This window comes from Harpia harpyja, chromosome 5, assembly GCF_026419915.1.
Source record: "Harpia harpyja isolate bHarHar1 chromosome 5, bHarHar1 primary haplotype, whole genome shotgun sequence".
NCBI classification, from domain to species: Eukaryota; Metazoa; Chordata; class Aves; order Accipitriformes; family Accipitridae; genus Harpia; species Harpia harpyja.
Window position 1 is genome coordinate 13085030 of NC_068944.1, and position 16214 is coordinate 13101243.

The 16214-nt window shown below is 38.7% G+C and overlaps 1 protein-coding gene across 1 annotated transcript in view; it reads right to left on the reverse strand.

The window, feature by feature from the left end:
* The window catches only part of ZNF407 (zinc finger protein 407), a 351767-nt gene that overhangs the window by 316668 nt on the left and 18885 nt on the right, over positions 1–16214 (reverse strand). The window contains exon 2 of the mRNA XM_052786923.1: positions 1566–6392. Within this exon, the coding sequence (XP_052642883.1) occupies positions 1566–6357 (4792 nt within the window). The 5' untranslated portion in view covers positions 6358–6392. The remainder of the gene's footprint in view (positions 1–1565; positions 6393–16214) is intronic.

Sequence of the window (16214 nt, forward strand, 5' to 3'; positions counted from 1 at the left end):
CTGAAATGCCTACATTGATTATTTTAAATTATTAGCCTTACTCTGTTCTTGAATTTGTATGCTTTTAGTGAGCTTTAACACATTTACAAGACTTATTGACTATAATTACAAGAGAATTCAAGTAATGGACACATCAATTATAAGCAACATGTCTTGACCAGACAGTTGCATAAAGAATTCTAAAGAGAGCTCCATTAGCATCCTCCCCCTTAGTTTTATTCAGTTTTATCTGCCGTAAGAGGGCATATTAAGGGCTTATACAGCTGTTCGGACCATGTGAACACGAGCGTCCCTCTAAAGACTTAATACTGCATTCAAAGTTGGATATTAGCTGAAGCAATAGAGATAACTATGTTACTGACAGGATAGAAGTAATGCTGAAAGTATTAAGTATGTGAGTTATTGATATACATGAATACTGCAGTTGTAGTAAAATACTTTGAAAGGTTTGAAATACAATGTCCATGTTCCCCAAGATTAATTTTAAACTTTGTTGTCCAGTCACACCCTTGCCTTTTCACAAAAAAAACCTTATGAAACTATTTTAGGATTATGCCAGGAATTACCATTCTTTTATGTTTCTTTTTTCTTACCTTTTTGTTCTCTTCCTTGTAACCATGCACTAAGTTTCAAATACTGCATGAATTTAAACTATAGCTTCCATAATAAGCCATTATTTAAAAGTACAGTAAAATAAACCTTACAGTTTTAATGAAAATATGTTCATTGAAATGTGAATTTATTATTCAAATCCACTCATAAATTCAACCATGGAGACACCACTTGTCTAAGCAGAGCTCAGTGATTTAGAAAAGCTGTCTATTTAAAATAAAGAATGTATGGCAGGTTTATAGAAACATCGCAGTGAATTTTTACATAAATTTAGAACTGCAGCTTATGCATTTTTCTACAAAAATGTTTTTAAATTTTCCACTTAAAATCAAACATAAAAATGAATTGAAAGTGTGATCAGCACAGAAACTAAATCAGATGCTACATCCCTGTGCATCACACCAGCATTACACACTACCTTCCAAAAAGGCTGACCAATTCCAATTCCCCTAAATTATTTCTACAAAAACCTCTTGCTGCGTCTTATTGGTATTTATTTAGGAATGATATAATATCAAATGCCTATCCTGAAGCATTATGCAATGCTGAAAGTGTAACTGAATTGAAATCAAATAAACAATTTGGATATTAAACAACTGCAAGGAAGAGGAAGTTAGAAAGAACAGTTAACTGTTCTCTCAAACCACCACTGCTTCATTATATAAATTCAAGAACTAATTAATGGTTACAATTTAGATTAAAGGGAAGGAAATCTCTCTATATGAAACAAAAAGCAGAAGGGTGACTGCGCTTAAAATGTTCTTACATTTTCTGCCCTTTGATCACTGTATTTTCATACCCCTTTAGGTAATTTTGAATTTCACTGGGGGCTCATCAGGCAATATGAATGCCAGTTCATAAGAAACGTTAAAGAGATTAACAAGCAGAAAAAGACCAATGGTATAATTCACTCTGTTTGAAAGAGACCACTTGCAAAGAGAGCATTTCCATACCTGTATGGGTACGGATGTGAGCTAGGAAGGCCATGGAATTGCTACTTCTACACATCTTCCCACAATACTTGCAGACGTTGCCTTGGTTCTCTTCCCTCTCCCTGTTTATTTGCTCAGTGTCTTCCACAATGTACTTATTCACTTCCCGCAACAGCTCTTCGTGCTGCTCTTTGATGTGGAGAAACAAGCTCTGCTCCGAATCGAAGGGCTCCGTGCACTTCACACACTTAAAGGTAGCACCTCCTTCAGGCAGCTCCTCCACGCTCGCCTGCTCATTTCGCATGTGCCCGGCACTCGCCAAGTGCTGGTGAAGGTTGCTCTCTGTGTAAAATGATTTTCCACAGAGTAAACAATGAAAATGTTTTTCTTTTGAAGGATGTTTCATGGCTATGTGAACATTTAGTCCGCTCAAACCATCTGCTAGAAAACCACAGTCATCGCAGCGAATACGTGTCGATTCCCCCAGGGAAATTCCTTCTGACTTCTTCTTTTTCCCACCACTTGGTGAAGGATCTGCTTTCACTGTGAGCTCACTAGCTTTCACTCCACCTGACATCTGTCCTTCAGCAGAATGGTCAGTGGCTTCCCCATCTGGATGGCTTTTTAACCTCACTATAGAAGAATCAAACTTGCCAAAATTTTGCATTGCCTTTCCTTTATCATCAGCACTGAAAACTGTTCCTAAAGCCTCATTACTACTTTCTTGCATGCCCTCAGCTGTTGAGCCATCTGCCTCCCAAACATTGTTATTTATAGTTACTTCTGCTTCATGTTGTGCTTCCATAAGGGCTTCTTCCTCCTCCCCAGTAGGATCCTCTTTGAAACTTCTGTCACCCTCTAAACTATGTATATTTTGTACCATTTCTCCAATGTTTCCAGCAAAATCTGATTGTTCTACTGCACTACTTGTTTCTGGAACAGTTAGCATAAGTGGGTTATTTTTTTTCAGTGATATTTTTTTAAGAATGCCTGTGTTTCTACACTCTACTTCAGGGTTTTCTCTATTTGCTTCCAAGCTTTCCTCACCTTTTCCTGAATTCAAGTTTGTGCTGCTTGATCTATTTTGATTTTCTGCAGTGCAATCATCATCTGAGTTGAGCAGCTCCTGACCATGCCTACTTTTCTGCAACTCACAAGTACCTGCTTCTTTAACTGATACTTCCTTGTCAAGTTTAACAACTTTATCTTTCTGAGGAGTTTGCTGGAATCCTTCGCAAAAAAGGTTGTCTTCTCCATTTTTAGCTGTCTCTTCAAGTTCACCTTCTACTGCATTTTGGGAACTGCCACCTTCAGGCATTCCTGGAGATGCATTTTCATCTAAGACAATACACTCAGTTAAGCTTTTATTCATATGATCACCTTCTGCTGCGTCATTGGCACATTTTGCTTCATCTAAAACAGTTTTTGATTCTCCTGCACTGTGATGGTGCTCCTCTTGAGACAAAGCAGTGCCTTCTTTAGTGATACTTGCTGTGTTGGCCTCCTCCCCAGAAGAATACACATAAGATTCTCTTCTAATTTTATGTTTCTCTGTTGCTGCATGCCTAATCATCTCTCTGCGAGTAACAGCATAGTAGTCACAAGCCATGCAGTAGTATTCAAATTGTTTTGTATGTTTTCGCTTCACATGCAGCTCTAAAGAAGAAGAAGAATGAGCAGTGAAGCTGCAGTGGACACACTTGTTGTCGTTTGCACCCACTGCTCTTCTCTGGAAGCACGGGTCACCATCTTGAGTAACCCTCGCTGGTTCCAGAAATATACGCTGGTTTATATTTAGTGGAGTGCTAGTATGCTCCAAATCTGGCAGCCTACTGGCATTTACAACTTTTAGCTCGGCATCTCCTTGCTCAACTTCCTGATTGTCTAAGACAGAATTGTCCAGATCTGATGACTGGCTACCATCCTCAACATGTTCATACAAGGCAGTCATGGGGCTATTAACCTTCTTGCTCACAGATTCAAAATTACCTCCTTCAGGGCTAACGATAATCTCCGAGTTCTGTTTTCCACATCCTTCTATTTCAACACGACTTTTGTGTTTTTTGGTTGCACAATGGCGTTCCATATCTCCTTTGGTTACAGTATAATAATTGCAAACCTTACACAAATAGCTGTATTGATGACTATGCTTTCGTCTGATGTGAACAGTCAAATTTGTAACACTGGAGGCCAAAAGACCACAATGGGTACATGTCCTAGAAATAGTGCCTTTGGGTTTCCCCCTTCTGGGTGCATTAGCTAAAACCAATTCATTTCCACCAATCCTTTGATCAAGTGGAACGAATTCTTTATTTCTTGAGATGTTTTCCACAGAAGAAGATGAAACGTGTATAATTTCTTTATCTAACTCTGTATTCCCACTCCCAGAAATGGAAGGATCCACCACTGTTTTAATACCACCAACACCAACACAAACCTTTTCAATACATTCTTCAAAACGTAGTCCAATGTTGTTTTTCCTGGCATTTTCAAGGTGCTTGCTTCTTTTGATATGCTTCTCCATTCCTTCCTTACTCAGTGAGTAGAGATTACATGCTTTGCAAAGGAAGTGATACTCCTGTGCATGTCGGAGTTTTATGTGCCTTGTAAGAACCGTGGAAGATCTTGTCTTATAAAAACACTTTTTACATTGAAATTGGGTTTTATTCAGAACAGAATGCTTTAGTTCATTTCTATGATTTATGAAAGAAGAGTCTGGAGTTTTTGCTTTCACTGATACTTCCATTTCCTTTGCAAGATTTTGGCTATTGTTTGATACCGAGTCAGCATAAGTTACCACTTGCAAGGTCTGATCACTGTTACTCAATGGAGTAGCTTGCTGAAATAACAAACCATCATGTTTCTCATTTTTTTGATGATTTATCAGTTCTTCTTCCATTTGAAAAAAAAGAATGCAAGTTGGACAACTATGGGACATATTATGCGCTTCACTCATATGGCTTCGAAGGCTGATCACATTCAAGCTGGTAAATGAACAGAGTTGACAATTAAAGCTACAACCACCCATCTGGTGTTTACTGTCCTGACAGTGTTGCTTCATATCTTCCCTGACTCCGGAGGAATAACTACACATCTGACAATGAAACTGGATCCTTTTTGTATGAAGCTTTGCAATGTGAATTTCCAAACTTTTTCTGTTCTGAAAAACATGACCACAGTCAACACAAGTATGAAGAACACCATGATCAGCAGTAAGTTTAACATCAGAATGTTTAGTATCTGTAGCGCTGGAAGAAAGGGTATTTAGCTTATCTTCAGTAAGATCTTGACTTTCTGAAGTAGTATCACAATTACTTTTAGCATCTGTTTCTAATTCTGTATGTGACACAGGGCTTGAATCACTAGGTTTAAGCTGCGTGCTGGAGATATGCTTCACGTGTACTCTCCGAGTTTCAGATTTGCCTCTCTTACTATTACCCAACAAATTGTACCTTCTTTTAACTTGCCTTTTTAATCTAAAAGACCTACTCTGTCCAAATGAAGACCTTAACAAGACAATGTTTCTTTTAAGTTCCAGTCTATCAAATCTCCTTGTCATGTTTAAACTGCTAACTAGCTTTTTGGTAGTTGGAGGGAGTTCTATTTTCTGCAAGATATTTTCTGAGGGTCCTGGTATTTCTAGTTTTTCACTACAGACTTTATCATTTCCTTCTACACGGGAAGAAAGCAACATTTCTTCTGTCACAGTATCTGTTTTTTCAGTGGGAACATTTGAAGATGGTATCATTTCAACAAGTTCAGCGCCATCATTTTGTTTAGACAAGCTTACTTTTGAGCCTTTCAGTGCACTGCAAACACTTAATTCTTTTGTATCAGCAGTTCTTGCCCTTAATTTACTGGTCCCCGGTTTTGCCCTGACATTCCTCTCTTTGGTTGCAGTAGATTGTTGGTTTTTAAAGGATTTTTTTGTCAATATCTGTACAAATCCACCCCGTGCAGCAAGATTTTGGCGTCGAAGGTGCGTCTTGCCAAGGAAATGAGAATTCAGGAGATTTTCCTCAGCACTCTGAAAACCACAAAGATCACAACAAAATATCTTGGATTTCTCATGATCTTGCTTAACATGCATGTGTAATGTTGAACTACATTCAGCTGTGCAACTACAGTGAGGGCATGTTTGCTCTTCGGATTGTTTAGAGGGGCAATCTCGTTTATGTTTTTCCATATCAGAGCAGGAAGGTAAACACCGATTACTCATTTTGCCTTTAAGATCTTTGTCTGTGTTTCCAACTGTATAGCCAACCCTGATTTCTTCTGAAGAAGATAACTTATCAGGAACAGCAGCTGGCACCTCTTGTGAATGTTTATTTTCCATGTGAATTTTCAATATGGCACCATCAGCACATTTGAAATCACAATATACGCACAGGAAATTTGAATTAAATATGTCATCACTAAGACAACTGGCAACTCCGTCCTTCTTTACAGCTCCAGCTACTGTAATACCTGCTTCTCCAGCTACGACCTTGTGCAATTTCCTTTCACTATCTTCAATGTCTTCTGAAGAACTCCGCTTTCTTTTTCTGGAGACATTTTCAGGTTTGTCTGCTTCAGCAACATCCAGGTTTGGTGATCCTGACAGTGCCCTTTTGTTTGTGCCATTCTCTTTTCTCTTCTTTTCAAGGTCCCTGAACACTTCATCTGGTATCAGCCTTGTTTTCTGCTGAGACAAAGAGTCACATCCAGCATTTTCTCCTGATATATTTCTCTGGGATTCTTCTGTCAAGTCAGTTTGTAAACTCTCATCAACATCATCTCTTTTCTTATTTTGCTCCCCATCCATTCTTAACATTGATATTATCAATTGTAGATCATTTGGGTTAGTACCTGTAAAACAAAAAAGAGTTATTATTAGTCTTTCATGCACAACAAAAAGTTAAAAGATTCAAGGCAAAAAAAAAGCAATATAGCAAATTAAATTCATGCCAGGAAGACAGACAACAATGAAAGATATGAGGCTCCATTTTCAGCATGGTGTCTAAACTTATGACATCTAATAATCAAACCAACCTCTAGACACTTGGTTACAGAGCTCTCACTGTGATGAGCACCATGTGAGTAAGCACTAGCTTCAATAGTTTTTGTGTAATCAAGTAATTTACTACATGCTTAAACTTGGGCAGACAAGCCTAACCATTGTTTCTGGAAGCATATTTAGGACAAGAAACACTAACAGGTTTCTCGGAACAGGCCATGGGATGTTCAACTTTTCCTGAACCACAAATCCAGGTTCCCAAACGTAAAAGCTCCAAGGAGGAAATGACCATGACTGCAACAACAAGCAAAACAAAGCCAACATCAATGTTAAACATTGTAAGTATGAAGCTTGCTTTCCTTCCTCTGCTTCGATTACCTGATAAAGAGGGAAAACACAAATAGAGCCATCTTCTAAAAGAATATGCCACAAGCAGAGTTCCCCATCATTCCTAAAATATCCTCTAAAACGTCATTTTCCAACTGGGGGGGATGGAGAAAGAAAAAAAAAGAAAAAAAAAAGTCATGAAATAGCAGTGCAGAGAAGGGCAGATCTTTGAACCCCAGCACAAACTCGAACTGTCCAAATCTAGTTACCAAAAGCTTTTGCTCAACTGCCCAGTGTGACCTCCCTGCTCCCAAAAAGATGTCACCACTAGAAAACTGATGCTACCAACACAGTTTATAAGAGGGATGGGGGTGGGAAATCAAATCTTGACATTTATTACCTTTTCATTTTGATATGAAGCGATTGAGAATTGAAAATGCATTTCATTTTAACAGATGATTAAATACTAAATGTTTATCTATGTGCTTTACACTATGATTTAAACATCAATTTGCTGCAGATCCAAGTATCCAGTTTTTTGTTCAGTTACCCATTGAATGAGGCCATGACCACAATTGTAAGTACTTCTTGACAAGATTAAGTAATTGCAACGTTGATACAGACAACGCAGGGTACAAAAAAGCTATTCAAGTACATGCTAAAAAAAAAAAAAAAATTATGCTTATTTTTGAGGACAAAGTAAGAAAGTATTAAACTGGGGAAATATACTCAAATCAGTTGGACTTACTACCTATGGAAGTAAAAAAATGCTTTTCTGCTTAATAATAACTTATGGAAGGCCTATAAGGAATTGAGTGCACTGTAGTTGCATACATTGAACAGTTTTTCAACTGTAGGTCTCTCATTGAGCTAAAGTACTGACCACACTTATACCAAGCTAGCTATACCTAAATAACATGAGAATAACCACCTCTAGATCACGACAGCCCTTTGGAGGATCCAGATATTGCTTCTGTAACTGTGGTTTTCTGGTTCTTACACACTATTATTTTTCTTTGTTCACTAAACCGTGATAGAAACTATCACAATTAGGCAGAAATAAAACAGTCAGGTCTATATTCTCAGCTGGTTTAAGTCAGCATATTGTCAGTATGTTCAAAAACGCTACAGCAATTAATAGCAGAGAAGGATGAAGCCTTTGAAGTGCAAGCTTACCCTGAAAAGGTTTATGAGCACTGTTTGGGATACAGAAAAAAAGATCAGATGAAAATTATGTTGTTTAACTGCAGTACAGCTTTATTTATATAACTTGGAAAACATCATGAAATTACTTCAGGGATGAGTAACACAAGTCTATCCCTAACTGTCTGCACGCAGCAGCCGTGGGTCTTTTGCCTTGCTGCACCTCCACAGCAGGTTCCCAGCACACCACTGAGACCTGACCACTCTTCTCTTGCACACCCTGGGGAAGAACAGCAGTTTTTTCTTTGCTGTACAAGACAATTTGCAACCTCAAACCAATTCTCCATCTTCTTTATAGGATACTTTCCTCTCAGACCATCAGAAAACCTGTCCAGCAGTGAACTAATACCTGCATCGGAAATTTCCACGATCAAAGGTTGTATCGGGATAATTAGGGGTTTCTCCATCGACAAGAATTCATACATTCAAGACATATTAAAAAGTAGGGGACTGGTGGCTCCACACTGTACTCTCTTCTGACACACTTCATGCCCATTTAAAGCCATCACTGAGATCAACCTCTGACAGAAATCGCAAGCCACTTTCAGCCAGAGATACAGTAATCACTGGAGGTGGATGCTTCCCAGCTGTCACAGGCAGGTATCAGCAGTCTCAGAACATGCCTTTTCTGCCACACCAGCACAGATTCAGCTCATCTCCATTAGCCATCCACACACCTCAAAAAAGATGGCTGATTATTTGCATACAGTACCTGCAGGCTTAGCCTTACTTCTTGGCATTTGATCACTAACTCTCCTATAGAAGTTCATCCTCTTCTGTGCTTTACCAAAAATCTTGGCTTGCAATCCCAGTTCTGGCGTCCAACCTTGTCTTCAACTCAACTGTATTGTACCAATTAAGGATTTTTTCAAGTGCTTAGGGAAAAGAAAAAAAAAAAAAGTATTTCCCTTATTTTATCTTTGTAAACTGTTTGTAGCCACTACTACAAACTAGTTGCTAGGCAAGTGAAAAATGCAAAACACAAATCTCATAGGTGCTGCCAATAATTTAAGTATGAAATTAAAATAGTCACCTATGTAATACAAATATGCAATGGAGCCTTACACTGCAGCCTTCTTGCCTAATTCCTCCAGTTCTCCAAGTTGACAGTAAATGGAGACACTTATCTCTGCCTTCAATTCAAGATAAACTTCTAGCACGCAGACCGGGGATGCACTCCACTTCATTTACAGGCAGTACTCCTAATGAAGTCAACAGCCTCACATCTATCCCCACAACTAAAAACACATGTTATCAAGACAATAGCTCCTTGGCTGCACAGCACAAGTTAGGCATAGCAACAATTAATGATAGGCCTTTACCAGTTTCATCTCTACTTCTCATCTGAGTTTTCATTAAAGTAATCTCCCCCTGCACACCCTTCCCAGAGTTAGATTTGCCTGTGTCCCACCTCCGTATAAACTGTGTCAAGATATCACTGTGTGGGAGTACACACCTGCATGAAACCATAATCCAGAAAGAATTCTCTACGAAAAAACAACTATGAGGCAGTTGCTGTTGTTTCTCTAACATTACCCCTATATTGATTAATGTAAGGAATAAATTGCCTTCAATTTCTTTTAGTTCTCTCTTGAAGTTGCCTTTAGGAGAAGAGCACATCTTCTGAGGTAGACACTTAATGGCTACTGTCACTACCTTTTACTGGGACCATCGTCAGCGATTTGCTGAGCTGTGGTCAGTTCTCCACATCTCAGACAAGATCTAGACCACAACACTGAGCCCTGCCTCTGTTTCTCCCCGCTATGATCTTTGCTTGGATAACACGGCTGTGTCTCTAACGCAATTTCAGTGGCATATGCCTCAGCTTCCTTGATGGGAGACTAGTGCCTCGCACCCACAGGCAGCTGCAGGCAGACCTCTTCTCAGCTGCCTGCGTGGATTTATTGCACAAATGACTGTCACTACTTGAAGGATGCATTCAGCACACCATAAGCCTCCTGTAGGCAAAAGGAGCGTATAGGGCTTCCTCTGCTGTCAGCTTCTCTCCTGAAAGCCCCTTCCCAGATTTGCCGCAGGACAATGGCAAAGCAACAAACTGATCACAAATCTGGGTGGTCCTAATCCTCAGCCTGCATAAATCAGTTCACCTCTGCTCTCATCAAAGCCACTACACTAATTAAGGGCTAGCCTAGTATTAATACAGGAACCAATGCATCAGAGAAGGCATCAACAGCACTCCCAAGTTTGTACAGTCCCAGTGACCACATGATACATAAGGTTAAATGGATTTCTTTCTGCAAAATTAATCTTGGCTCAAACCTTAGTCTGGCACAGGGATCGTCATCAGGAGCAAAGAATCAGCATCTGGAATTTGATTAGATCAAATGGTAACCAAAACCACATTCTAGATGTAACAAGTAACCCTCTGCAGCCACGGCGGCTTAAGCCCACGCTGAAGTCCAACTCCTACTTACTAGTGTGACTGAGTAAGCCTTTTGAGATCAATGTAATGCTGGAAAACTCATATAGCAGTAGAAGTGGGGAAGAACAGCTCTTGAACTACCTTATTCGTGGACCAACAAGACTAAAAACAATGCAAGATGCAAGCTCTCATGCTTTTCCTTCTACCTTCACCTTTTAAAGATTCCGGTTATGTTTTTACAAGTAAACAAATATTGCCAGGTACAACACAGCAGAACACCAGAGCACAGGATCAAGCCCAAGCTCAGCAGACAGCAGTCAAATCTTCAGTATTTCCATAGTTTAAAACCTCGTTCTGTCAAACAGTGCTCTCTTAACATCATATTTGATGTTCAAAATGAAGCTGTTCTAACTCAAAAGTGGGTTGACTTTTTGTAACATAAATCTTTTGTTAATGTTCATATAAATCAAGTATAGCTGAACAGATTCTTAAAGGATATGACCAAAAATTAATTTGCCACATTAGCTTCAGGTTAACAAATTCTTCTGCTTGGAGACAGTCATACATTACCTAACACATTTTAAGGTTCTTTGCAGCACACTGCTGTTCCTGAGTTTGGGAAAGAAACCTGGTATGGCCTCAACATTTTTGCACAGAAAAAGCTAAGCTAAGTAATTCTACTGGAAATAGGAGCTAGGTCTTTAACATAGTGCTTTTCTTCAATAATTTTCCAAGTATCCAAAAGAAGTGAAACATATTTTTAAGACTTTCAAAAGCAAAATGGTTATGTTACATCTGCATAGGCCAAATATCCAAATCCTCGCAGAATATATAAGAAGACACACACATTTTTAAATTACAATACTTTGGCTATGTCACAGAAACCAATATAGCTAAGGATTCCCCTCTTTCATGCATTGGGATTTCCAGATGGTCAGAATTGTGGAGGGTTTGTTTCAACATTTAATCTAATTTAAAAGACATCCCACAGTCACAATTCAGCACCATCTCACTACCTATAAAGAAGAAAATGAATACAAAAAATGAGAAAAATACCACTTCTTGAGCTGCCACCACCATTTTTTACCAGATAACTACACAGATTTTTGTATTCTCCCTACAAAGCTTTTTTGTATATTGATATAGTATCTGCTACAGTTCTATACAAAAGCATCAGTCATTTGCAGAAAGAAGATCTTTTCTTTGATGGAAATAGAGAACATTTTAGTTAAGTGTTTTCTCCATTTTTTTTTCCTCTGGTCCAAAAAATAGTATATAATTCCTCTATGCCAAAAGGTGGAGACAGTGCAGTTAAGATTTTCAGAGTAACACTTGCATTGCCCTAATCCTCAGATTAAATTTAGAAAGTAGTAATCTTAAATTAAGATCAAAAGTACAAGCAATTTAGTGATGATCCATAAACCTGTAATGAACTGCAAAGTTCCTTAACTTGATGCTCAATACAATTTTATTTACTCCTCTTTTTGGTCATATGCCAGCTCTTTAAGGGAACGGGTAGGGGCATGTACAGAAGAACCCAAAGAAAGTATATTTACAAGTACTAAATTCCACTTTGGTTTTTATTTTTTATGCTAATCCTGGCATTAGAATTCCCAAGGCACTTCTCAGTCAGAGTATGATTGTCTCCAAGTATTCAATACCCAATCTGCAGTGTTTGTAAAGGATGCGACATATGGAAAACAGAGTTTCTCTTTTTTCCAGTAAAAATTCCTCTTTTTCAGACAATTAATTCTTTCAATGAAATCATGGATACAATGAAGCAAAATCATTTTAATGAGCTCCTTAAATAGCCTGCACAAAACTAAATGTGAACAACTCATCTCAACATATGACCTTTGTGTCAAATAAACATCTTCTCATTTTCAAGGGCATAACGTCCTTCCTAAATCAAATCATAGGTCTGTCTTATGGCCTTACAAAGTTACCTCACTTCCTTCAGAGAGACTAATCCAAGAGAACAGTCTCCTCCATAATGGAATACAGAAGACAATATGGTTGTTGGTTCAAATGGAACAAAGATCACCTTTATTTTGAGGAGTATTTTATGCTATCCGTTACCAACATGTATTTTCCCTCACAGCTCAAGAATGCTGGAACTTTGAGCTTTACATCATAAGCCTGTTCTTCATGTAAAGCCACTCATTTCCCCAGGGCAGCAGAACCTCCACAGGAGACTTCCAAACAAGCTACAGGCTTTCAAAGACTAAAGACTTTGAAACTTCCACACTGATGGATCTACAATAGTTACGGTAACAAAATAAAAAGCCCGCTGATAGTCATCACTTGTGTATCACTGAAAAATGGCAAGTTATCTGCACCCGTTAACTTCATTTTCTCACAGGCATCAGAAAGAACTGTAACGGCATCATGGGGAAACACACCCTGCAATACTACTCACATCCTTCTTGCTCCTGCTTCCAAACCACTGAAAGTACCCCTGGGTGGGCAGAAATTGCCAACATAAAGGAAGTTCTTATGAATTCCTGACATAAAGAATATATTCTTTAATTCACACCTAAACAAATCAAGAGAAAAAGGGAAGGCTCCCTACTTCATCATCCACTCACTTCAGAAAGAGCCAAATGCTGCTAAATGCAGCAGTGACCACCGATTAGATCAGATTTGAAGAGGAAGTCAAAAAAGAAAGACATGGATACACACTTATTTCAAGTGCTGTCAGAATCAATAGGCATGTATGCCCAAGATAGAAAATAAGAGGAAATGCACTATCATGTCCTAAAAATTGTTGAATAACCTCCAGATTTTCAATTTTTGAAAATTTAAAAAGGTCCATATATTTTTAATTGTAAATTCAAAGAATTTTGACTATTTCCAGAGCAAGCCATATATATAACAATAGCAATAAAAATATTCAACAGAAACTTCTGAGGATCCAAGAAAGATAGTATTCATACAGCACTGTGATATTTATGGATTAAAAGCACTGTTTAATTATTCTCAAAACACTTTAGAGAGTTTATCAGGTCCATCAAAGAAACTTCCAGGAAAGAAATGTTCATTTTTCACATACGGTAACGAGTCCCAAGGTTTGTGGGAATTCCCAGAATGACATGTTTTTATGCGAGATGCAATTCTCACCAACTTCACCAATTAAAAGCAGAGAGAAGCAAAACGTAAATGGAATTTGAATCTCTTTTCTACAATAGGCCGTAGTACCCTCTTACATACAGTGGACCACACTGGAATTCATCAGAGGAAGTACACAGGCGCTATCACTGACACCTGAAAAAAAATGTTAGAAGTGTTAACTTTTTCGTGCACTTTGGCAGCAAAAGATAAAACTAAGTTGAAATTGCTGTTACTTGCAAACTGGGTCTTGGAAATTTTACCCTAGAAACCTGGTCCTAGAAGCCCCAGCTGTTGTCCTTTAAAATACAAGGAGGATGAATTTCCTAGATGGCTATTCTGGTGTTTGATACTTGCCAAGATTTACTAAATTTCCATCAGACTTTGCTCAAAATTAAACCTAAAAGACAAAAAAAAGATGGCTTTGTTGGCCCCTTGTTTTAAACTACCGTATCATACAAAAAGAAACAAGAGGCCTCCATCATCACAGCCTGGGATGCATTTGTCTACCAACACAGCTTGAGCAGGCTTGAGGAGGTAGCAGCACAGCACAGGTGAAAAGGCCAACACTAATGGCCAGCTTTCTGCCAGCTGAGAACCAAGAACCCATTTTTTGAGTAACTTGAACCAAGATGCAGAAGGGAAGTAAGAACTAGAAAAAATTCAAGTTTTTTCTTGTAGGGAAGAAGGAAAAAAAAAAAAAAAGGCTTTTTTTTAATTGAAATGTTCTCTTCATTTTTTATGAAACAAACAAACAAATAAAAAGATATTGAGCATTTTTCAGATATTTATTACCCAGCTATTCACTGAGCCATGGCTCACTGAATATAAAAAAAGAACCTAACCAATACCATTTTAAATTAAAGGTAGGCTGATAATAGTTTGAATGTATTTTATCCACAATTAATGCAAGTATGCCAAAAATTCACAGCTAAATTAAATAAATAAATATGTCATTAAAAAAAAAACCAAAAAAAAAAAACCAAAAAAACAAACCAAACACATTCAGTGTGAAGTCAGGACACCAAAACTGTAGAAAAGGCATTAAGAAGGGAAGATGGCAGAAAGTAGAAAGGGAAATTTAACCTGTTTTAAATACTAGTATTTTCTGACTAATTATTTTAATTGCCTTACCTGTAGCTCTTTAATGACATTCTACTAAGGTAAATCAGGCCCCCATGGCTTAGCTTACTGTATCTATCACCATCTTTTACATTACTGAGGCAAAGAATGCATGTAGTAATCTGTGTATATATGCACATGTTTCTCAGTGTTGTCGTGCATCCTGTTTTCCTCTTGTCAGCTGCCTATTCAAGTAGTTCTGCTGAAAAGAGTTGCATGAGTTTTTGGCTGAACACATAACATAAGGATTTAGGATTATTTGTGTGGTAGGTTAACAAAGTTTCCAGAGAAGAATACAAAGTGTACATATGCTTCTAAAGAAAAGGAGAAATTAATAAAAATAAAAGCATTCTGATGACACCTGGTGGCCACTTCACACAAGGAAGTAATTGCATTTCATCTGAGAAAAGCAGATCAAACAGAAATGTGTTACGTGTTCCTTTGGCAAACATATCTACAGAAATGACAGCTGATATTACTATCAATTAGAATATATACTCATTGGAATATACATGTTTACACATCCATATATATCAAATTACTGTATTACTGGTATAGATACATAGACAAAAACTTAACTATTAAAGATAAAACCTGTTTTTCTGTACAATGAAATCAAAGTGAGCACACTGAAAGTATTTCAGCTCAATCCTACAAGACATATGAAACCAACTTTCTTTTCAGTTTTGAAAAGAAACTCTACTCCTCTACTCCACCCTCATGAGACCCCACCTGGAGTACTGCATCCAGCTCTGAGCCCCCAACGTAAGAACACGGACCTGTTGGAGTGAGTCCAGAGGAGGGCCACAAAGATGATCAGAGGGCTGGAGCACCTCCCCTATGAAGACAGGCTGAGGGAGTTGGGGTTGTTCAGCCTGGAGAAGAGAAGGCTCCGGGGAGACCATATAGCAGCCTTCCAGTACCTAAAGGGGGCCTACAGGAAAGCTGGAGAGGGACTTTTTACAAGGGCATGTAGTGATAGGACATGGGGTAATGGTTTTCAACTGAAAGAGGGTAGATTTAGATTAGATGAAAGGAAGAAGTTCTTCACTGTGAGGGCGGTGAGGCACTGGAACAGGTTGCCGAGAGAGGTTGTGGATGCCCCATCCCTGGCAGTGTTCAAGGCCAGGCTGGATGGGGCTTTGAGCAACCTGGTCTAGTGGAAGGTGTCCCTGCCCATGGCAGGGGGGGTTGGAACTAGATGATCTTTAAGGTCTCTTCCAACCCAAACCATTCTATGATTTTCCAGCTCAGTTGCTTAAATAAGGCAGAGGGTGACGGGGGAGAAGCATGGTGGAAGTGGGAGGCTGCCTCGCACCAGGGTGCAGTAGGAAGGGCTCTGTGTGATAGATGCTGCCCCAAATCCCTGCCGCAACACATTAGTCCTCCAGAACGCTTCAGCAAAGCGTTAAGCACCAGCCTTCACTTCTTCGTATCACTGGATCTCTAACAGAAAGCAATTAATATCCACCATCAGAAATTAGTATAAAAAGGTGATAGCCGTACACAGATCTTAGCTACAGAGGGGATA